Source organism: Felis catus, chromosome C1, assembly GCF_018350175.1.
Source record: "Felis catus isolate Fca126 chromosome C1, F.catus_Fca126_mat1.0, whole genome shotgun sequence".
Taxonomy (NCBI): Eukaryota; Metazoa; Chordata; class Mammalia; order Carnivora; family Felidae; genus Felis; species Felis catus.
This window is the reverse complement of record NC_058375.1, coordinates 43,001,928-43,024,365: the sequence shown is the minus strand read 5'-3', so window position 1 is coordinate 43,024,365 and position 22,438 is coordinate 43,001,928. Positions and strand designations below refer to the sequence as shown.

Genomic DNA, 22,438 nt, shown 5'->3' with positions numbered 1-22,438 from the left:
GGGGTGAGAGAGAGTCACTTATTATTGTACGGCTGTGTGTGTCATGCCACGGTGGAGCTCAGGAGTCTCTCTTCCAGGAAGCTTTCCCTGGTTTCTTTGTTCTCCCACAGCCTCTGTCCATCACAGCACCTGTCACACTGTAGTCAACTTGTCTTTTTGCACATTGGTCTCCCCACTAGACCGGGAACTCCTTGAGGGCCGGATTGTCTGATTAATCTGTTTCCCTGGTGCCTAGCACAGAATTAGGTGGCTCCCAGTACATATTTGCTGAACAAATGCTATGGAAACACCAACAGGGGAGCTGTTCATTCGGTTTGGGAGATCAGGCAGGGGAATGCCTCACAGAGGCTGTGACAGATGAACTGTGTCCTTGAAAGGTTAATAGCTATTATCCAGCGAGAGGAGGAGAAAAATGGCATTCCAGAAAGAAGCATGTGCAAAGGCTGAGGGGTACAATAGGGCGTGGCTTGTTGGGGGAGCAAGGACCGCAAAGTGTCTGGAGCAGATGTCATGGTTGTATAGCAGAGTCAGGGGGCTGAGTGTGACCTCATAGGTCATCCAGTCCATCCCCCTGTCAGGCGATCAGCAGCTTTGATCACCCACTGTGGGCAGAGCCCTGTCTTGGGGAGACCAGAGAACTGGAAGACCCAGCCCCTGCCCTCAAGGAGCTTTTTGTCTTGCCGGGGGAACCAAGGTCACAGCTGCACCAACTCCCGAAGAACCCTCTTTCCGAGCTGCCTGTCGTCAAGTGCAAGGTAGGGCAGTGCCACTTTGAGTCTGAGGGGCTGGTGAGTGAGGGCGTGAGCTTAGGCAGGTGCAGCCAATCCCAGGCGGCTTTCCGGTCCTGGAAGGCTGCAAATTGTAAGCTGGGTGTCGGGGCAGAGGAAAGATGAGCTCGTTGCTGACCAAGGAAAGGGTGTGTGGAAGAAATCATCAAGTATGGGGCAGGGCAGTGTGCATTGTACATTGTTCATGAAGGGAGACATGGGAAATGAAGTTGAGCAAGTGAGGAGGGTCAGCAGATGGCCTTGAGCCTTCCCCTTGGCCAATCATACAAACAGGTGTTTGACCAAGTTTATAGACTTGGGCGGGGGTGGGGGACACAGTGGACGAAGCGTTGAGCTTAGCCTGAGGAGGTGGCTCCCAGTGTCACTGCTCTGTAGCCTTGTGGTCTCAGTCACTTCTCTCTGCTCACTTCTATTTGTAAAATTGGAATGATAACCCCCATTCTGTCTGCCTCCTAAATTCATAGTGTTCGGGTGAGACAGCTCACGTGAGAGAGCTTTGTGAGTTATAAAGCACTCTACACGCGTAAAGTAGATGTGTAGAACAAATAACCACTCTGGAGGAGCTATTCCTGATGCCTCGAGGGCCTGAGGAATAAGCTCTTGCCAGTTGCAGAGAAATAGGAGATATTTAGTGAGACCTCCTGTGTGTCAGACACTACTCTGTGTTTTACATACACTTCCTTGTATTGTCTTCACAGTAACTTTATAAAGTTGATATGATTAGCTGCATTTTGCAGATGGGGAAACTGAGAGTCAGAGAATCTGAATAACTGGCATAGGGTCACAACTAAGAAGCAGAAGGACCAGGATAAAAACTCCAGTCTGTATGTACACAAAAGTCTGTGCTCTTTCCACTTACATCATAGGGCAGATGGCCTGGAATCTTGTTCAGTATCCTCAACAACCCGTTCTCCCCCCTGTCCTTGTCTTACTCCACCATCACTTCTGGGACCTACCTTCGGCCTAGAGATCTGTCTTGGAGAGAGTGGGAGGATAACAGGACCAGAAGAGAGTCTCAAGTGTCAGTGCTAGTAGAGCAAGGCCATGGTATTCTTGCAAAGCCCAAAGATGATCTGAAAGGCAGGGGGGTCACTTTTGATTGTTGGCTGTCCAGAGATGGGAAATGCTAGTCTGGTTCTATTTTATTCTGCTGGTCAAGTTGGTCTAGAATACTCTAGACCTCATGTGTGTTACTGTATTAAGCACTCTATAGACATCACCTCATCTGCTTTCTCAACGACTCTATGTGGTAGGTCCTGTTATTCCCATCTGACAGATGAGAAAACCAAGGCTCTGAGGGGTGAAGTGGTTAGCCCAAATTCACTTAGCTATGAGAAAGATAGCAAAACACTGGGGTCTGCCCAAGGAGTGTATCCAGGAAATGGAAGAGTGGCAAGCAGGATTACATCAGGCCCAGTTGGGGAAAGCTTGATGCGTAACCCAGAGGAGAAAACACTCAGAAGGAAAGGAAGAGAACTCAAACACTATCCGCATATTTCAAGGGTTGTCTGTATAGAACCCTCTGGGTCTAAGAGAATCAGGGAATATTAGAATATTTAAAGAAACAGATTTCATGTCAGTATAGGAAAGAAGTTAAGTCCACTGTCCACTGTTCCAATGGAATAGACCACCTCAGGGGCTAATGGGTTCAGCCCAGTACAGTCAGCCATTTGTGGGCGGGTAAGTCTAGCTAGACTAGTCTAGCTAAGTCTAGCCTATCTAATGACTAGAAAGTAAGGTTGAGGGAAAGAGGGATTGAATGTAATCAACTTGTATCACATTCTGATTCTGTATAATCAGGAGGGGTGCGACAGATTGCCTTCCTAATTGTGACTCACAAGCTAGAGACAAGTGGCTAATGGCCTGGGATTAAACATTTGCCAAAGCTAAGCCACTGAAGTTGAACAAATCTAAAATCCTATAAGGAAGGACCGAGAAAGTTGAGATCTCTGCAGGGATCCTTTACAAAGAGGCAAAAGCTACAACTCTGGATTCACACAGATCTGAGTTCAAATTTTAGTTCACCCATGTGCTATGTGATCCAGGACAAATGTTGTTAAAGCTCATCGAGTCTCAGTTTCCTCATCTATAAAATAAATATGACAAACCTGTCTCTTGGGGTAGTATGAAGATTATGTGAGCTAATGCCTATAAAGTAATAGAATGTCCGGTGCTTTGTGGGCACTCAATAAATAGCTCCTGTGGGTCTAATGGTGATTCCTTTGCTCTGTCTCCCCAGCGAGTGGCATTAAGCCTTGAAGATGATGGACTGCCCTGAGGATGGGACCACTCCCTTCGGGCCTCATGGAATTCGGTCCCATGCACTACACTCTCTGGATGGTGTATGCCTGGATGAAAGGGTTTTCTGTATATGGGTCTGTGTGAGTGAGTGTGTGTATGTGTAATTTTTTTTTTAATTTATGTTGCAGAAAGGTAACCACAAAGTTATGATGAACTGCAAACATCCAAAGGATGTGAGAGTTTTTATATGTATAATGTTTTATACACTTTTTAACTGGTTGCACTACCCATGAGGAGTTCATGGAATGGCTACTGCTGAGTGACTAACATGATGTACATAACCAAATGGGGCTGACGGTCCAGTAGCTTACTCATCATTTTAAAACTATATTTACAGAGGGTATTTGGTTTGGGGGGGATTTTTTAGGTTTTGGAGTTTGGGGTTTGATTTTTTTTTTTTTTTTTTGGCATATAAAATGATTATGCTTTGTGGCTATCCATCAACATAAGTAAAAAAAAAAAAGACGAAGAAGAAGAAAAAAATACTTCAACTCCCTCCCCCATTTAGATTATTTATTAACATATTTCAAAAAGGAGATTAGTTCTATAAATAATTTAGAGACACGAGAGTATTTATTTTTGGTATGATTGGCCCACCATACAGACTCTGTGTGCATTTACGTTTATATGTGTATGTGTGTGAGAGAGAGAAATCCGTAGAGAAGAGGCGCACCTGTGGCTGTTGTTCAAGTACATAAAGATAAGTATATTGTAAAACAGTCCACAGAGGGGTATCTGTGGTTTTTCAGAGAAGCGTTTGGAAATTTGGCTCAAAAAACAGATGCCATGGTTTGGGCAAACATGTGGTGGGAGAGGCAGATCTTTTCCACCTCTGGCAATTTCTAGGACCCCAGTCAGTCATGAAAGGCCTTGCAGTTCACCTGTGGCTGCCGTGACTCCCACTTGGGCTTTCTCTTCTGTGACTGAGGCCAGTGCACAGGCTTTGCACGGCGCCAGGAGGTCTCATGAGCTCACATGAGAACATGCCTGAACCTCGGCTACTCCTTGTTGTAAAGCTCAGCGTTTCAAGTAACTGCATTTTCCTTCAGGATGCTTGGGTTGACTTCATTATGTTTCCTCTGAAGCACTCCTAGGATGCCATCCTTACTTGTAGAGAGCTAAGTGGAGACATTTCTAGAACAGCCCAAGTTTACTGTAGAGACCGGCTCAGGCACCGAGATATGCTCAGCCTCTGAGACATGCTGTGAGCAAGGATAAGGACAGTGGAATAGGTTTTGTTACATCTCTATTTCTCCCTTCCTTTACTCTCTACCATTTCCTTTAGGTGGGGAATACAACATAGGTTTGCTACCATCATGTGTTCATATCGATGACTTGAAGTCCTACTGAGGGAGACATGGCATACACAACATTATAGTATATTGGATGTATATGTTCAAACAGGGATTTGGTTTACTGCTTTGTAAATAAAAGGAAAAACTCTGGGTATATGTATAGATTTTTTTTTTTTCATCATGGACACTTTTCTTTGTTTTTCCTGGGCCTTGGGAGAGGCGGGAGAAATGCTCTTTTCTCTTTGCGGGGTCTACCATTGAAAACATAATCCTATAGTCCCAGAGGAATTCTGTCCCCACTGGCTCTCTTATCCAAGGTCTGATCTTTTCTTAACTCTGCTGTTCTGCCACGTCACTCCCACCAGCCAGCCAGGGACAAGACACGTAAGCAAATTCTGACACCACCCACCCCCAGCTGCCCCCAACTCAGTGAAGTTTGGATGTCTTACCAGCGTGATACCCTTCAAATTTCCAGGCAGGCACTCTGGAGTTCTAGAACCCTGTTCCTAGGACCTTTCTCCACGTCACTCACGGTCTCCTAACTTCTGACAAAAACAGCTGTGTTCTGGAGCGTCGGCACCATGCTCTGCATAAACAAGCAATTTCCTCATGATAAGCATGCGTCGATAGTCCTGAAATATTCATTGAGAGGCACTGGACCTAGAATGACCAATACCAAATAGGATTTTAAAAACAGGTGGCCAACTCCTATGGAGCTTAATTAGTCACTACTACTCTTTCAAGAATGAAAAGTAAAATTATTTTTGACTGAATAAAAATGACAAGAAATATCGAGACTTACACGAAACAAGCAACTTGTTCAATAGCCTGCCTCCAAAGAAACAATTTCCTGGGGAAATGATGCGTAGTTTCAGTCAGAGCCTGGTCTTCACACACACACACAAAATGAGAAAAGTCAGGATGGTTCAGCCCGAGACTTCAAAATGATGGCGAAACACAACTTTCTCAGAGATATCCATGTTTCCTGAATATGTTACAAGTGCAGTTTGAAAGAGACGCCCGTGGGAGCAACCTACAGAAGACAAGTTGCAGAATCCTCACGTGTCGGATGGTAGTCAATAAGATGAAGTCTGAGGAGGTCATGTCCGTCCTCCCTCTCTAGTCTTGGAGGCTTCTGAGCCTCATTTTGAGGTGTAGTTGCGTTTCTGTTGCCTTTTGCCCCAGTGCTACCATGTATCTACAGCCAATACCCAGATCATAGAGTCATTGGATTTTAGAGCTGGAAGGAAGCCTAGAGATAATGCCAGGCGGGTAGAAGATTTATCAGACAATTTCTTCTCTGTTTAAAAGAAACTGGTCCCAGGCCTTTTCCTTCTCCAAGAGACCACTTTGAACTGCCTGAATATTATACCAAACCTGCTACCTATCTTATGGCCTATCTTTCCAGAGGAATTATGAAGACACTGGCAGAAAGAGCCTTCCAGAAACAGAAAACTAAAATTTTATTTATTTACTCTTGATAGTATGATTATTTATAAAATAGGTTGACATGACCTTTAACCTCAAGATGAGATGGGAATTCAGTTTATGGCAATAAGTACTATCGGTCCTTCCAGTTTTCTCTGTGATTGCAGTATATTCATTCACTGAAACCATTTGCTAGGTACCAACTAAGTGCCAGGCACTGCAGATGTACAGGTCAAGCAGATGTTTTCTGTCCTTACGGAGGAGTTCGCGGTAACAATAGAGTAAGTCATGCGGAAACAAAAAGAATAGATTCTTTCCAGAGTATTATTAAGGCACAAAGGAGAGAGAGGTCACTTCTACACAAGGAGATGAGGAATGGGGTCAAGAAGGGCATTGTAGAAGTGACCTTGCGCTAAGTCTTGAAAACTAAATAGGGGTGTCCAGGCTGCTTCGGGCAGAGGAGACACAAGGGCATGAAACAGCACGGGGACTTCACAGAGCTGCATGTAATTCATCATAAAAAGCAAAAGGTTCAAGGGGGACTTAGCAAGAAATGAGGCTGGATGGAAAGACAGGTTCAACGTAAGCACTTTATAGAATACTTATGTTTAATTTCTGATTCAATTATGCAAACATTTCTAAGACATTTATTGTGTACGAGGCACCAAGTGCACCATGGAAAATTCATCAGGATGCATCGCCAGCACTTTGCCGACAGGACAGTCTTTAGCCTCAAGCTTTCCAGTGGCCAAAGGGAAATAGTGACTGCATTTCATACGTTTGAGTTGACTTTCTTTGAATATAAGGGCAATGGAATTGTCACAGAAGCATTCCATGTTGTCAAGAGCCTCTGAGATTTTTCTCAACAGTGAGAAAATGAAATTTTGGAGATGTGTAGTCTGCGGAGGGAACCCCGAGCACTGTCTAGTCAGGCGCTGGTGGGAGTCGGGAGAGAGCACAGGAATGTGAGCCTCACTCCTCTCCCTAACTCCAGCCACACACTCTTTATTTCACAGAATTTAAATGAGTTAGCAATTAAACATTCAGAGTAAATAACTTCCTTTCCCATCAATGCATGAAGATAGAGTATCGGAGTCTTCTCACGCTGTATTTTTTAGGGTATTGGGGATTTTCAGGACACAGAGAACTTAGAGGTGGAGGAATTACAGCTTCAAATTTTCAGTTAATATAAGAAATCAGGAAGCTCTGTTCATTCAGGCTATGCACCATGTGCATAGTCAAGAATCAGCAGAAACCCTCTGCATTTGCAAACACTTTGTGCTATAAAAAGTAATTTTAAAAAAGCCACCTGTATATGTATATATATATATTTAAAGACATGAAGGTTTTGATACTTTTTTACAAAAACTACAAGAGAAAACATACCTGTACAAACCATGTGTTTTAAAATAGCATTTTGTTCTATACAGCCGTTGTTAATTTGGGGGTGAAGTACTGGTTTGCAGACTGCATCACATTGTACCCAAATGAATTTTCCTCGTTTGTCTTCCCCCCCCCCCCTCGAATGACCATATTTGATGTAACAGGCATGTTAGAATGTTGGGTCACACTAACCGTTTCTGCTCTTTTTGTCTTGTCATTCCGAGTCCCATTAGCTTCTGTGCCCAGTGCCCTTTGCAGTCTGGTTTCTGTTCCAGAAGCAAAGGGTGGTGTGCTGCATCTCACTAGCTGTACTGACATCATCTTGGTGAACGAAAAACCAAATGTGAACATTTGTAAAATGGGTGCACTGTTTCTAGAGAGAGATTAAATTCATTTTTTAAAATCTGAAAGTATTGTTTCATGGTGATGCTTTAATGGGGGGGGGTGGCGGTGAACTATCATTGATTGAGTCCCTAATGTGTACCCGGTATTCTACACAAATTATTTTAGACTTCAACAATCTTGTGAGATCGGGCTGCCTGGCTGGCTCAGTTGGTAGAGCATGAGACTCTTAATCTCAGGGTCGTGAGTTCAAGCCCCATGTTGGGCATGGTGCCTACTTTAAAAAATAAAAAATACATTTAAAAATGATTTTAAGTCCTGTGAGATAAATACTATCAATATTATCATCCTAATTTTATAGATGAGGAAATAGGTGAAGGAACTGCCTAAAGTCACACCGTTACATTTAGTATCCCCAAAGTACATGTAGCACATGTAGCCCTTCTGGACACATGGCGTTCTCTGCCTAGATTTTCCTTCTCTGCCTCTTCATCTGGCTAACTCCTGTTTGTCCTTGATACTCCTTTTAGGACCATTCCTCCACAAACCTTTCTCCATTCTCTTAGACCCAACTCCTAGGGTTAGGCTTCCACAACAAATTTGCCTATTTGCATACCAATACTTCTGCCCCACCTCTGCTTCCAGGCCACTGAGGTTGCTTTTACCAAGGTCACCCAGGACCTCCTTGATTATAAATCTTATAAATACTCTCAGTCTTTATCTCCCTTGACCTGGAAGCATTATATAACACTGCTGACACTCCTTGGATCACTCTTATTTTGGCTCACATGACAGCATATTCCTGGTTTTTCCCTGGCCACATCTTCTCCTTTACCTACCCTTTCCGTTATGGTATTCTGTCTCAAATCCATCCGCTTTTATCTCCATTGCCACTACCTGAGTACAGGTCACCATTATCTTGGGTTATCATGATCGTAGATTAACAACTACTTACCTGAAGTTCATATTTCTAATTCTTTCCATTTTCCAATCTACAATATTGCAGCCAGAGTGATTTTTTTCTAGAATGGAATAGGTTGTGTCACCACCACCCTTTCTTTCTACTTCCCTGCTTAAAGCTCTTCGTCGGTTTCCCTTGCATTAAAATCCAATACCTTTGGGTTGTAGCTCACACTCCTTAATATGGCTTGTAAGCCATTTGTCTTGTCTCCAACCTCATTACTATATTCACAACCTCATTCTGTATTCTTTTTTTTTTTTTATTTTTTTTTTCAACGTTTATTTATTTTTGGGACAGAGAGAGACAGAGCATGAACGGGGGAGGGGCAGAGAGAGAGGGAGACACAGAATCGGAAACAGGCTCCAGGCTCCGAGCCATCAGCCCAGAGCCTGACGCGGGGCTCGAACTCACGGACCGCGAGATCGTGACCTGGCTGAAGTCGGACGCTTAACCGACTGCGCCACCCAGGCGCCCCTCTCATTCTGTATTCTAACCACACAGTTCTGGGCCCTCTGTGTGCAACATTTCCTTCAGGAAGGCAGCCCTTAAGCCCCTAGACTGGATTAGGAGCCATCCTATGTGCTTCCATAGTATTCTGTTTCCCCTGTTTGTAACCTTTATCTCTACATAATAATCACTCGTATGCTCCTTAATTGCCTCGTCTGCAAGTTCTATAAAGGTCTGTCTTGCTCACTGTTGTATTCCCAGCACATAGCACAGTAAATGCTCAGTGAATCATGCTGAATTCAGGCACATCAAATACACAGACCCTATTCTTTGAGCTACACCATGTTGTCTCATGCCCCCAAACCTGGATCACTTTACAGCCTGACTGGAGTCCAGTGTCCTTTAAATTTTCTCAAAACTTTTGTTATTTACCACATCTGCACATGCCTGGATTCAGCAGTTACACTATAATTTTTATAATTTCACTCTTGGAAAATAACCTCATGGTGATTACCTGATGTTTCTTTTCTTTTTTTTTTTTTTTTAATTTTTTTTTTTTTAACGTTTATTTATTTTTGAGACAGAGAGAGACAGAGCATGAACAGGGGAGGGGCAGACAGAGAGGGAGACACAGAATCCGAAACGGGCTCCAGGCTCTGAGCTGTCAGCACAGAGCCCGACGCGGGGCTCGAACTCACGGACCGCGAGATCGTGACCTGGCTGAAATTGGACGCTTAACCGACTGCGCCACCCAGGCGCCCCTACCTGATGTTTCTATATACTTAATTTCAATTACCACCTCAAGATTGTTGTGAGGATGCAAAGAACAAGCACTTATTAATGGCTTCACATTTATTAAGTGCTTAATACCTGGTGATTCCTTTCTCTTTAAAAAAATTTTTTTTTAAATATTTGTTTATTTTTGAGAGAAAGAAAGACAGAGCATGAGCAGCGGAGGGGAGAGAGAGGAGACACAGAATCAGAAGCAGGCCCCAGGCTCTTAGCTGTCAGCATAGAGCCAGATTTGGGGCTTGAACTCACTGCGAGGTCATTACCTGAGCCGAAGTCGGTTGCTTAACCGACTGAGCCATCCAGGTGCTCCCCGCCTTTTTAAAAAAAATTTTATTTAAAAAAAAATTTTTTTTAATGTTTGTTTATTTTTGAGAGAGAGAGAGACAGAGTGTGAGCAGGGGAAGGCCAGAGAGAGGGAGACACAGAATCGGAAGCAGGCTCCAGGCTCTGAGCTGTCAGCACAGAGCCGGACGCGGGGCTTGAATTCACCGACCGTGAGACCATGACCTGAGCTGAAGTCAGACACCGACTGAGCCACCCAGGCGCCCCTTAAAAAAATTTTTTTAAAGATGTTTATTTTTGAGAGAGAGACAGAGTGTGATCAGGGGAGGGGCAGAGAGAGAGGGAGACACAGAATTTGAAGCAGGCTCCAGGCTCTGAGCTGTCAAAACGGAGCCCGTCTTTCTCTTTTTTTTTTTTTTTAATTTATTTTTGGGACACAGAGAGACAGAGCATGAACAGGGGAGGAGCAGAGAGAGAGGGAGACACAGAATCGGAAACAGGCTCCAGGCTCCGAGCCATCAGCCCAGAGCCCGACGCGGGGCTCGAACTCCCGGACCGCGAGATCGTGACCTGGTTGAAGTCGGACGCTTAACCGACTGCGCCACCCAGGCGCCCCAGTCTTTCTCTTTTTTATACAATTCCCTTGTTACCACCCATATCCAGTGTTTTTTAAGAAAATGCCTTACGGTTTTATAGCAATTTACAGTTTGCAAAGTATTTTTCCAGTTTCCAGAATATTGTTTCCTATCCTTACAACAGTCCTGCCAGATGTAAAACATTATTTTGCTTATTTAAAAAATAAGCTTGAGGTCCAAAAAGTTAATCGGTTCGCCTTCAGTCACAGTGAATCACAGTCATTAACACAAGCCTCCAGTGATTTTTTCCCCATCCCACGCACTCTATACTCGGCTGCGGATTATTTTTTTCAGGAAGAAAGGGAGTAATGGTAAGACTGGGAATGAGAATCAGAGACCCTTACCTGAATACAGAATAGTATACAGTTATAGTAGCCAGGTCCCAAGAATGATGTCATCTCAGCACTGTCTCTAGAACAGATTTCATTACCTTCTCTGGCTGGAACTTAGATGAGCCTAAGCAGGCTTCTAATAATTAGGATTTTGATTGTCCTTTGCCTACTCACGGAGGAAAATTTTTCCACAGCCAGAAAACTTTCACTGAGGTCAACCACTTTGACCTGAAGAGACAAGGGCCTTTTGGGCATTTGTCCTCAGACATGGCTTATCTGGGGTGCTTTGCAAAAAAAAAAAAAAAAAAAAAAAAAAAAAAAAAAAAAAAAAAAAAAAAAAAACCAATGTCTACCGTGAGAGAGCTTGATTAATTGGTTTGGGGTGGGGCTCAGGCATCAGTATTTTTTAGATGCTCCCAAATGACTCCATTGCACGGCCAGGGTTGAGAATCACTGCTGGGTAAAAAATGTATAGAAAACAAGAGTAGGAGATCAAATATTCAAATTAAAGTTCTACTCACAGCACCTTCTCTAGAGGCCAGTGAGGTAGAAAGGGAAAGGTAGAAATAAAAAGAAATAAAAGTATTAAGAGATAAAATGGGAGGTAAGTTAGTTCCAGGGAAATGGCAATCTCCACCCTGGATTCTGGAAAAGCGTCTCTGGGAACGGTTTTCTTGAACTGGTCCGTGAACAGTAAAGTTCAGTTGGAGCCAACTTTTTTTGTTGTTGTTGTTAACTTTTTTTATTTTTTTTCAACGTTTATTTATTTTTGGGACAGAGAGAGACAGAGCATGAATGGGGGAGGGGCAGAGAGAGAGGGAAACACAGAATCGGAAACAGGCTCCAGGCTCCGAGCCATCAGCCCAGAGCCTGAGGCGGGGCTCGAACTCACGGACCGCGAGATCGTGACCTGGCTGAAGTCGGACGCTTAACCGACTGCGCCACCCAGGCGCCCCAAGGGAGCCAACTTTTGACACATGTACCATTGTGTGAATTCTAGGGAGTCAGGTCGTTTAACCACGTTTTACTACGGAGACCTAGATCCAGAGATGGTGAATAGATTGTTCGACTCACACAAGTCGAGGCTGGAAGGGCGCAGCCTGGAAGGGCGCAGCACTCGGGATGCTCAGCCCGAAATCGAAACAACGCCCCCACACCTTCCACAGAAACCCAGAGGCACTGGAGCTGCTACTGGCCCGAGGTGTTAAGAAAACCCTGGAAAGCGAGCCTCAGCCTCGTTCCCGCCTCTGGTCGAGAAGGCGGGGCAGGTGGAAGAAGCCTTGTTTCCGCTGGGGAACGGGCCAGACTTGCCCTCACTTCCGGGATTGGGGGGCGACCGAGGCGCTGCGCTAAGGCGGACCGCGTTGCCTTTACGTCACTTCCGCGCTCCCTGGTAAACGTCAGTGTTGGGCGCAAACAGTGGCGGTGAGGTTTGCGGGTAAAGTTTGGTTGCTTCCTCGTGAGCCATGGAGAGTGACTTTTATCTGCGTTACTACGTGGGTCACAAGGGCAAGTTCGGCCACGAGTTCCTGGAGTTTGAGTTCCGACCAGACGGTAAGAGCGGCCTCTGGCCCCCGGGAGCGAGGACTGGGCCTGGGGTCGGGCGAATGGGGAGGCCGGGATTCCGGAACATGCGAGGAGCTAGAAGAGGAAGGGACTGTTGCCTGCGGCTCGGATCTGAAAGGATCACTCCTGTGTCCGCTCCGCTGGTTCTTTCCATATGCAGGGACTTCTGTTTGGTGACATTTTTGCCCAGAATGCTTCATTCAGCAAACATTGATTGAGTGCCTACTTTGCCAGGCTCTGTTTCACATTCTGGGAGATAGGAGTGAATGACAGACAAGCTTCCTCTCGTGGAACTTGTATTCTGGTGCTGGGAGAGATATCATAAAAGAGACTCCAGATAGTGGCAGATTGGTCAGAACATAAAATGATGGAATAATTGCTGGTGGGCTGCTTCTAAGCGGGATGGCCACTGGCGTGCTCTCTGAAAAGGTAATATTTAAACCGAACTCTGATTGACAGGAAGGAGCCAGCCTTGTGAAGCTCAGGAAGAATGAGCAGTTCTGGACAGAGGGAGTAACAAGTGTTAAGGCTGCAGGGCATGAATGAGCTAGGCATGTTTCAGGTGGCTAGCATGGCTGAAGAGTAGAGAGCTCTGGAAAGAAGAGCAGGAGACAGTGTCAGATAAGTAGCCCGGGGCACACCATGTAGGTCTTTATAGGCCGTGGTAAAGAGTTTGGATTTTATTCTAAATGCAGCAGGAAGCATTTGGAAAGATTTAAGGAGAGAAGAGATGTGATCTTTTCCTGAAAAAGCATTCTAATTATGGGCAGGAATGGAAACGGGTACTTATTAGGAGACAGTTACGTGTTCCAGACAAAAGGATGTTGGTTGGGACTAGGGTGCTAGTAAATGTGGACAGAAGGATTTAGGATACTATTGGAGGCAGAACCAATAGGACGTGGCTGTTTGATAGGATTTGGGAGAAGGGCCACCGTGGTGAAGGAAAAGGAATCAAAAATGAAAGAAAACTCCCACTAAAGGGGGGCACAAAGATGAATCAGACAAACCCCAGTTGTAAACAAACAATGACAAGACAGTGTTTTGGGTGCTGTGGTAGAAACAGATCGGACTCTGGAACAGAAAGAAGGCACCTAACCTAGCCTGAGAGTCAGAGGAAGCTTCCGGCATACAATGACTCGATGAAAGGGGGAGTGTTAGTCTTGAGTACTGTGTAGGAGTTGGTTAGGCAGATGAGTCAAGGCATTTGGACAGCATTAACATCATAGAGGCTGAAAACCAAAAAGAGCATGGGATGTTCTAAGCAGAAACCAAGCAGTGTGATTAACTCCAGCTATGTAAGAGAGGGCTGTTGCAGGAGTGAGCCTGAAAGGCAGGCAGGGGCTCAGTTTAGCAGTTTGCCATGTTGAAGAATTTGGATTTTATCAAGAAGGCAGTGAGAAACTATTGTCAGTACCAGAGTAGCCTATTTAGATTGGTCTGTTACTTCATCACTTTGTCTACTGTATGGAGAATGAACTGAACCAAAAGAGAGACAAGGCAGTGAGGCATCAATTAATTTGGCTCTTTTTACATGTGTGCCTTCTATTCTATAGGTAAAAACAAAACAAAACAAAACCTTCATTCCCACCATATACCCCGATTAGTCTTTTGGATGCACATATACACAAAGGGCCTTATATGCCAAATATGCTCAATAATAAAATCACAACTTTTCCATCATGGGAGTAGATCAGAATGTTGCATGGTCACATCATTATACGTAAACAGCATTTTACAGTTTTCAGGCTGCTTTCGACTCATTTGAGCCTCAGGAGGCCCTGTGTGCAAGGAAATTACCAATTATTATCCCTGTTTTCAGCTGAGGACATTAACTTGCAGAGATAGGATTTGCTTGTGTTCTTTTACCACACTTGAGCCGCCTTTTGCAAGAATTATAATTCAGTGTCAGCAGTATTTTTGGCTTTGAGGCTATCTAAAATAGCCTAAAGTGAAGAACTGAAAAGACTGCTATTGTTGGAACCCCAAAAATATAAATAGTAAATCTGTTAGACACTGAAGGGAAAGGTGGTATACATTTTAAGCAACAGGTGATAGTCTGGGTGAGCTAACGATGCTTTATTCATATGTTTTTATTATACATTGAATGTTTTTTACTCCTCACAGGGAAATTGAGATATGCCAACAACAGCAATTACAAAAATGACGTCATGATCAGAAAAGAGGTAATGAGCCTTCTGAGAGCCTTTCATTCACTGCAGTTTAGCCTTTTGTCTTATTTTTGTTCTTTCTGGGAGTAGTATTGAAAAAGAATAGAGAAGCGTAGACATATCTATAGACACCTAAAGTTTTTCTCACATCTTCTTTTAGTTTATATTTTCTTGCACAGTGCTGAATCAATTACTGGTAATCATTTAAAGTCTTGCAAGTGTGGGTTTAAACTCTGAATCTGCTACTTATTAACATCATTGAACACATGTTAGATGCCAGGCATGGCACTTGGTATTTTACACACAATTTTGTTTAACTTATTGTAAGCCTAATCTTTCATCAGAGTCAGATGAGTCAGAACACTTGCAACTTAAATTCCATTTTTCAATTTGCTTTCAGGCTTATGTACATAAAAGTGTAATGGAGGAACTGAAGAGAATAATTGATGACAGTGAAATTACCAAAGAGGATGATGCTTTGTGGCCTCCTCCTGACCGAGTAGGCCGGCAGGTGAGTGTTTTAGCAACTATCCTGTATTGCAGAAATCTTACAAATAAGGTGCTGTGCATATGACATTGAAGCTGTGGTGTGTGTGTGTGTGTGTGTGTGTGTGTGTGTGTGTGTGTGTGTGTGTTATGGAGCCCAACACAAAGCAGATTACCAGCACTTTGTCTAAGGAAGCAGTAATCCCACAGGGAGGATACAGAGATAGCAAGTGGTGTTTCTGACCAACTAGAGCCCAGCCCTGGATTTCTCCATGTAACTCTTCCCACAGCCCTTCTCAGAGTTTTCACTGCCCACCTCACTTACTGAGTAACGACTATGGACAAAGCAGTGTGAAGATACAAAGATAAATAGAACATGGCTATTTCAGCAAACTAAGTATGTGTGTTTAAATTTATGGCTTATACATTTATTCTGAAGACTGTTATGGTAATTAAAATAAAAGCCAGTGTCATATTTGACTGTGTTAATAGGAAAGCTATTTCTCTCTGCCTCAGCTGCTCCCTTCCTAATCCAGACGTCTAATTGATTTCCTTGTTTCTTGTCCTGTATAGCCCATTTTTCCATCCTGAAGCTAGACTAATCTTTAAAATGTAAATGTATGTATTCCACTAATTTTAAATTCTCCACTGCCTTCATTCCATTTAAAATCAAATCCACGGGGGGCACCCGGCTGGCTCAGTCAGTTGAGCGTCCGACTTCGGCTCAGGTCATGGTCTCACGGTTTGTGAGTTCAAGCCCTGCGTGGGGCTCTGTGCTGGGAGCTCAGGGCCTGGAGCCTGCTTAAGATTCTGTGTCTCCCTCTCTCTGCCCCTCCCTTGCTCATGCTCTGTCTCTCTTTCTCTCCCCAAAATAAATAAATATTAAAAAAAAAATTTTTTTTTTTAAATAAATAAAATCCAGGGGTACCTGGGTGGTTCAGTTGGTTGAGCTCCGACTTCGGCTCAGGTGGTGATCTCACAGTTGGTGAGTTTGAACCCTGCATCAGGCTCACTGCTGTTAGCGCAGAACCCAATTCAGATCCTCTGTCCCCCTCTCCCTACCCCCTGCTTATGCTCTCTCTCAAAAATGAATAAACATTTATTAAGTAAATAAATAATAAAATCCAAACTCCTGCCTTATCTTCGACCATTCACACAATCTCTTACTGTGTTCAGACCTTACTGACCTAATTTCTGTTCCTCAAGACACAACTAGGTTGTTCTTAATTTAGGACATTTGCATTTGCTACATGCTATCTGGAATGTTCTATCCAAGACTGTCTTTATTATTGCAGGCTTCAAACATCACTTCCTCAGTGATGTCTTGCCTATCCATCTAATCTAAAATGTCCCTCCCCATTTTTTAAAAATAAGATCTGTTTATTTTCCTCCTAGCATTTATTACTGTCTGAAATTGTCTTGTTTGCTGTCATGTATCCCTTTTCCTCCCCCACTACAACAGACACGCATATACCCACACAAGCTCCTTGAGTACAAGGATTTTGCCTATTTTTTTGTCACTGCTGTATCTCTGGTGACTAAAGTAGTGCTAGTGTGTAGTAAAAGCTCAGTAATAATTACATTTATTAAATTAATATAAAAACCCAGATAAGTTCATTCATAAATCACCTCAAAATGATGGGCAGCTCTTGAGGAAGAGTGAAAAAAAATCCTCAGTACTTTCTAACGTTAATTTCTAAAGTTGATTTTTAATTTATGTCCATAGGATCTCAGTAGAATCATATGTACATATTTTGCTTTACCATTTATAACATCTTCAGCTCTATTAACTCATTGAACAATCACAGTAGTCCTGTGAAGAGGACATGGCATCTTAGGCACTAGCAACAACCTGTCGGATAGGGTAATTATGATGAAATTCCATTTGTCATCCCAGCAAAAGCTATAAAGAACTTGGGAGTAAAAAAATTTTGTTAAAAATTTCTTTTTTTAAACCTGCTGGCTCAGTTAGTTAAGCACCTAACTCTTGATGTCAGCTTAGGTCATGATTTCACAGTTTGTGGGATAGAGCCCACGTCTGGCTTCACGATGACAGCAAAGAGCCTGCTTGGGGTTCTCTCTGTCCCCCTCTGTCTCTGCCCCGCCCTCCTGCTCGCATGCTCTCATGCTTTCTCTAAAAAAGAACTTGGGGGGCATCTGGGTGGCTCAGTCGGTTAAGCGTCTGACTTTGGCTCATGTCATGATCTCAACGTTCATGGGTTCGAACCCCACGTTGGGCACTGTGCTGACAGCTCGGAGCCTGGAGCCTGCTTTGGATTCTGTGTCTCCCTCTCTCTCTGCCCCTCCCCCACGCACACTCTCTTTCTCTCACAAATAAACATTAAAAAAAAAAAGAACTTAGTAAATTTAACAAGATGTATAAAACTTACGGGAAAGGGCTTTATGAAGGACAAAAATATGTATCATTTTTATGGACGGAAAGATTCAATATTGTATCAATTTAATTAAAATTTATAAATTCAAAAAATCATAATAATTTATAAATTCATTGCAATTCAAATCAAAATCACAACAGGATTTTTCCTAAGACCTAAGAGAGCATTAAATTCATGGAAGATCAGGGGTGCTTGGCTCAGTTGGTTGAGTGTCTGACTTCGGCTCAGGTCATGATCTCATGGCTCATGGGTTCGAGCCCCCCATCAGGCTCTGCGCTGACAGCTTGGAGCCTGTTTCCAATTCTGTGTCTCCCTCTCTGCCTCTCCCCCTCTCACACTCTGTTTTTCTCTCTCAAAAATAAATAAACATTAAAAAAAATTCATGGAAGATCAAAGGGACAAGAGTAACCAAGATAATTTTAAAGATTTCTTGAAAAGGTACAGTCATTTGTACTGTGGTATTGCCTCAGAATTGGCCAGTAAACCACTGGAACGAATAGAGCCCAGAAAAACCCATGAAGATTATGGGAACTCAGAACAGTGTACAACAGAGGTGAGCTTTGAAAATTAATAGAAGTAGGATGGATTGTTTAACAGTTATACCGGTACAATTTGCAGTATGTTTACAGAATATTTTTAAGTTAGACCATTTATAGAAACAAAGCAAGATTGTAAAACATAAAAGAAAACTTAATCTTCTTATTTCTGAGTAGAGAAGGAATATTTTAAATTCTTCAAGGGAAAAGACTGATAAATTTGACTTCTTTAAAGTTAAAACTTCTGTTTTAAGACATCATGATAAAGTTGAAAGGCCACAGACTGAAGGAGGATGTTTGCAAAACATCTGGTAAAGGGTTTTTATATCCAGGATATATCAAGAACTACAAATTAATAATAAAAAGATAAGAATGTGTAAAGGTTATGAGTAGACAATTTACAGAACTGGAAAAACAAGTGGCCAATAAATACATGAAAATATCTATAGTTTCATTTTGAGAAATGAAAATTAGGAAAACAATGAGATGCCATTTCAGACTCATTGGAATGGCAAAAGGAGGGAGGCATCAAGTTTTAAAAAGGATATGAGAAAGGGGCGCCTAGGTGGCTGAATTGGTTAAGCGTCTGACTCTTGATTTTGGCTCAGGTCATAATCTAACAGTTCCTGAGTTTAAGCCCTACATTGGGCTCTGCACTGACAGTGCCAGGCCTGCTTGGAATTCTTTCTGTCTCTGTCTCTGTCTCTCCCTCTCTGCATGTGATCTCTCTTCAAAATAAATAAAGTAATTAAAAAAAGGATATGAGAAAGAAAAAGATCTTACATGGTAGTGGGAATAACATCAGTACAGGCATTTTAGGAAATAATTTGATAGTATCTGGCAAAACTGAAAAACCTTATACCTTGCTTCTAGGAATTTTCCTAGAGACATTTTCACATACATATAAGGAGATGCATGGAAGAATATTCTTGCCACATTGGTTATAGTAAAATAAATTGGGAACTTAAGTCTGCTTCCATAGGGCTATGATTGGAATATTCTAAAGCATTTAAAACTAATGAACTAGGTCACATACAAAAACAGTGTTGATGAAAAAAGCAAAAAGATGCATATAGTATGATCATTTACGTAAAAATGTAAAAACATACCACCAAATCAAAAAACATGAGTGGAAAGAATACGCCTCAACTTCTGGGATGCAGGAAGGAGAATGGAATGGGGAGGTGGACCTAAGCTTTGTAGGTGTAATGTTTTATTTCTTTAAAAAAAAAAATCTGACACAAGTTTGACATACTATTAACATTTTCACATCTGGGTGTTAATAACCTCAGTCTCATAGTTTTCTATATTTTCTGTTCGAAGTCTTTTCATAATTGAAAACTATAAATCAAAAGAAATAGAAAAAATTTAAGAAAAAAGAAGTAGGACTCACTAGATTGTAAATTCCACAAGGGCAGAGACCTTTGTTTGGTTTTGCTGATCTGTCCCAAGCACCAAGAACAATAGCTAGCACACAGTGAGCATTCCCCCATAGATAGTTTTTAAAGATTTACAGTGCTCACTATTTAGAAATTGAGACCCAAGAGCATACAAGGATGAAACCAGTATTTAATTTCTTTGTTTCTAGTACCCAGCACAGTTTAGTGATCAGAGTGAACTGGTCTTGTTTATGTGACCATCTGTCATCGAGTTTGTATGACTTGACAGATGATGCATCTTCTGCGGGGTTGATGAAAAATCCAACTTGGCTTGACCTAGTTTTTTTAAATGTTTCTAGGAGCTTGAAATTGTCATTGGAGATGAACACATTTCTTTCACAACATCAAAAATTGGTTCTCTTATCGATGTCAATCAATCCAAGTAAGTGTACATGATCCTTATATCCAGATGTGTCTGTTTTTAAGCAGATTGATAAGAAGCCTTAACCAAATTGGGACCATCATGGTAAGACCTTGTACAGATGCAATACAGAAGGGGTCAGCTTTGTTCTCATAGAGACTCCAAATTATTTTCAGGGGCTTGCTCCTGTTGCTTTTGATGTTTTATTGAGTCATTGGTACATACAGCTTCTCAGTGACACGAATGGAGTAATGTCATAGGAGCAGCCAAAGTAGGTAGGAATCTGGCCAGAACAGAAAATGAAATATACCAAAAAGGAGCTTGAGATAAACTGTACAGTCAGTGGATCGATCCAAACACCTTCCTCAGTGTTGGCCATTCAGACTAGCACATCTTACAGTCTATGGTGAAACTTGCAACTGTTTAGAATACAAATTTAAAAATCATGTTGTCAGTAGGGCAAATTATAGAGTTAAGACATGAGTTTGTATGCTACAAAGAGCCCTTAGAATTTGGCAACCTCTGTGGCTCCTGTGTTTTGAGGATTTAGAATTATATATGCCTCACTTTTAGTACATGTCACGCATAACTGTCTTCCCTTGGACAGTCCTCTTGTTCTTAGCTAGTTGTTTCATAGTAATCTTCAGCCTTTTGGTCCTGCTTAGTACTACTACTTTTTTAAAAAGTTTTCCTAATTCTGAAAGTAATACATGCTCACTGTAGAAAATACAGAAAAATAAGGGGGAAATCCACCCATAAACTTACCAATTAAACAACCATTATATCTCGAAGTATTTCTTGTCTATTTTCTGTGCATTAAAAACTATATTTTAAAAAATACAAAAAATATATTTGAGATCAACAATCTATTTTAATCATGATTTTTTTCATTTAATATAAATATTTCCCTATTAAAAACGTTAACATTTTAAATGACCTCATAATAGTCCATTTTAATATATAACACATAGCCTTTTCCTTCAATAACACTTGGTTATTTTTAAAGTTTTAATTTTGTATACATCTTTATGAAGAATATCTTGGTACATAAATAATATGGGTTTTTTAATGCATGGGGTGTTTTGGCCAGTTTTTTCAGCTTTTTAAACATATTTTTCCTCTTGCATTATAGGGATCCAGAAGGCCTACGAGTATTTTATTATCTTGTCCAGGACCTAAAGTGTTTGGTCTTCAGTCTTATTGGATTACACTTCAAGATTAAGCCAATCTAGATTGAATATCGGTGTGGACACATGGGGGGTTGGGAGTACCTGTTTTTAATTACCATTATCAGGAAATTTTTGTGTATATCAGGGCAATATTTTTTTTATAAACTATAAACGTCTTTAATAAATACATTAACAAAATGCAATTTTTTATTCTTTCATAAAGACCTGAGCATGTGAACTTTTCTGTTATTTTTTTAAAATACTAACATCGTATGTGAAGTGTGGCCAAAAATCTAATCAACTCTAGATACAACTAACAATTTATAGGAATAAGAGAATAGAGAAAAAAGTTATCAAATACAATAGAAATCCAATCACCAATATCCAGAGGAAGTTCCAGGGCAGAGATCTGGTTTCTTCAATAAACAAATTGCAAACATAAAATAGAGATGGGGTGAGAACCAGGTTTAAGGAGATTAAAGGTGATTTAAGAGACACATAATTTGGGGCACCTGGGTGGCTCAGTTGGTTAAGCATCCAACTTCAGCTCAGGTCATGATCTCACAGCTTGTGAGTTCAAGCTCTGCGACGGGCTGTGTGCTGACAGCTCAGAGCCTGGAGCCTGTTGCAGATTCTGTCTCCCTCTCTCTCTGCCCCTCCCCCGCTCACGCTCTCTCAAAAATAAACACACATTAGAAAAAAAACCACATAATTAGTACACTATTTGACCCTATTTGGGTCATGATTCAAAAAACAAAATTGACATCATTGAGGAAATTTGAACACTGGATATTTTATATTAATGAAGTATTGCTAAATTTTTTAGGTGTGAAGTGGTATTTTTTTCCTCCAGATTTATTGAGATATAATTGAGGTTGGGGTTTTTTAAATCATCTTTTATAGATACATCTGCAGGTATTTCAGTATGGAGTAAAACATTTCGGTTTAATACATTACAAGGGATAAAATGCCTGGTCTCAAAAGTTTTCCAATAATCCATTTTAAAATCAGAAATACCGGGGCGCCTGAACCCTCCTCCAACACACACAGTGCCTCCTTCAAAGATTACGGGCCAGCAACTTAGGTGCAGACCTGGGACCAGAGATATCAGGGCTCCTAACTCCAGTGTATACCCCCACTATAGAAGGGTTCCCCAGGGCAATGAATCAAGTTGGTGGTAAAGTAGCCAAGCACAGTCACTCCAAATTTTAAATGGTCATAAGAACCCCAAAGGCTCTAAGTCTCAAATGGGCTGGGCTGTTCCTTGGGACACTCACAGCTTTTGTATGGTCTCAGATGTGCCCTGGGTAAGAGGACAGTTAAGGCAAGGT

General features: G+C 42.0%; 2 protein-coding genes, 1 long non-coding RNA gene and 1 other non-coding gene across 13 annotated transcripts in view; 3 read left to right on the top strand and 1 right to left on the bottom strand.

Moving 5' to 3' along the window:
* LRP8 (LDL receptor related protein 8) overlaps window positions 1–7,605 on the top strand; it is an 80,184-nt gene extending 72,579 nt beyond the window's left edge. For 7 of the 10 annotated variants that reach the window (XM_023258708.2, XM_023258707.2, XM_023258706.2 and 4 more), the window contains 2 exons: window positions 579–755; window positions 3,028–7,605. In XM_023258708.2, coding sequence (XP_023114476.1) covers window positions 579–755; window positions 3,028–3,066 — 216 coding nt within the window. In that variant the 3' untranslated portion in view covers window positions 3,067–7,605. The remainder of the gene's footprint in view (window positions 1–578; window positions 756–3,027) is intronic. The other 3 variants (XM_023258713.2, XM_023258710.2, XM_023258709.2) reach the window with 1 other exon arrangement.
* Window positions 4,541–12,297, bottom strand: LOC123379610. The gene is made up of 2 exons (XR_006584282.1): window positions 12,061–12,297; window positions 4,541–5,044 (listed from the first exon to the last, which is right to left on the bottom strand). It is a non-coding gene; the product is annotated as an uncharacterized LOC123379610 (long non-coding RNA).
* On the top strand, window positions 7,733–7,805 carry TRNAK-CUU. Its single transcript has one exon. It is a non-coding gene; the product is annotated as a tRNA-Lys (tRNA).
* Window positions 12,298–12,354: 57 nt separating the features above from the next.
* On the top strand, window positions 12,355–21,310 carry MAGOH (mago homolog, exon junction complex subunit). Its single transcript, XM_003990114.4, has 5 exons — window positions 12,355–12,540; window positions 14,677–14,735; window positions 15,121–15,231; window positions 19,877–19,959; window positions 21,071–21,310. The coding sequence occupies exons 1-5, from the start codon at window positions 12,453–12,455 to the stop codon at window positions 21,168–21,170; spliced, it is 441 nt and encodes a 146-aa protein (XP_003990163.1). The 5' UTR covers window positions 12,355–12,452; the 3' UTR covers window positions 21,171–21,310.
* The last annotated feature ends 1,128 nt before the right edge of the window (window positions 21,311–22,438 follow it).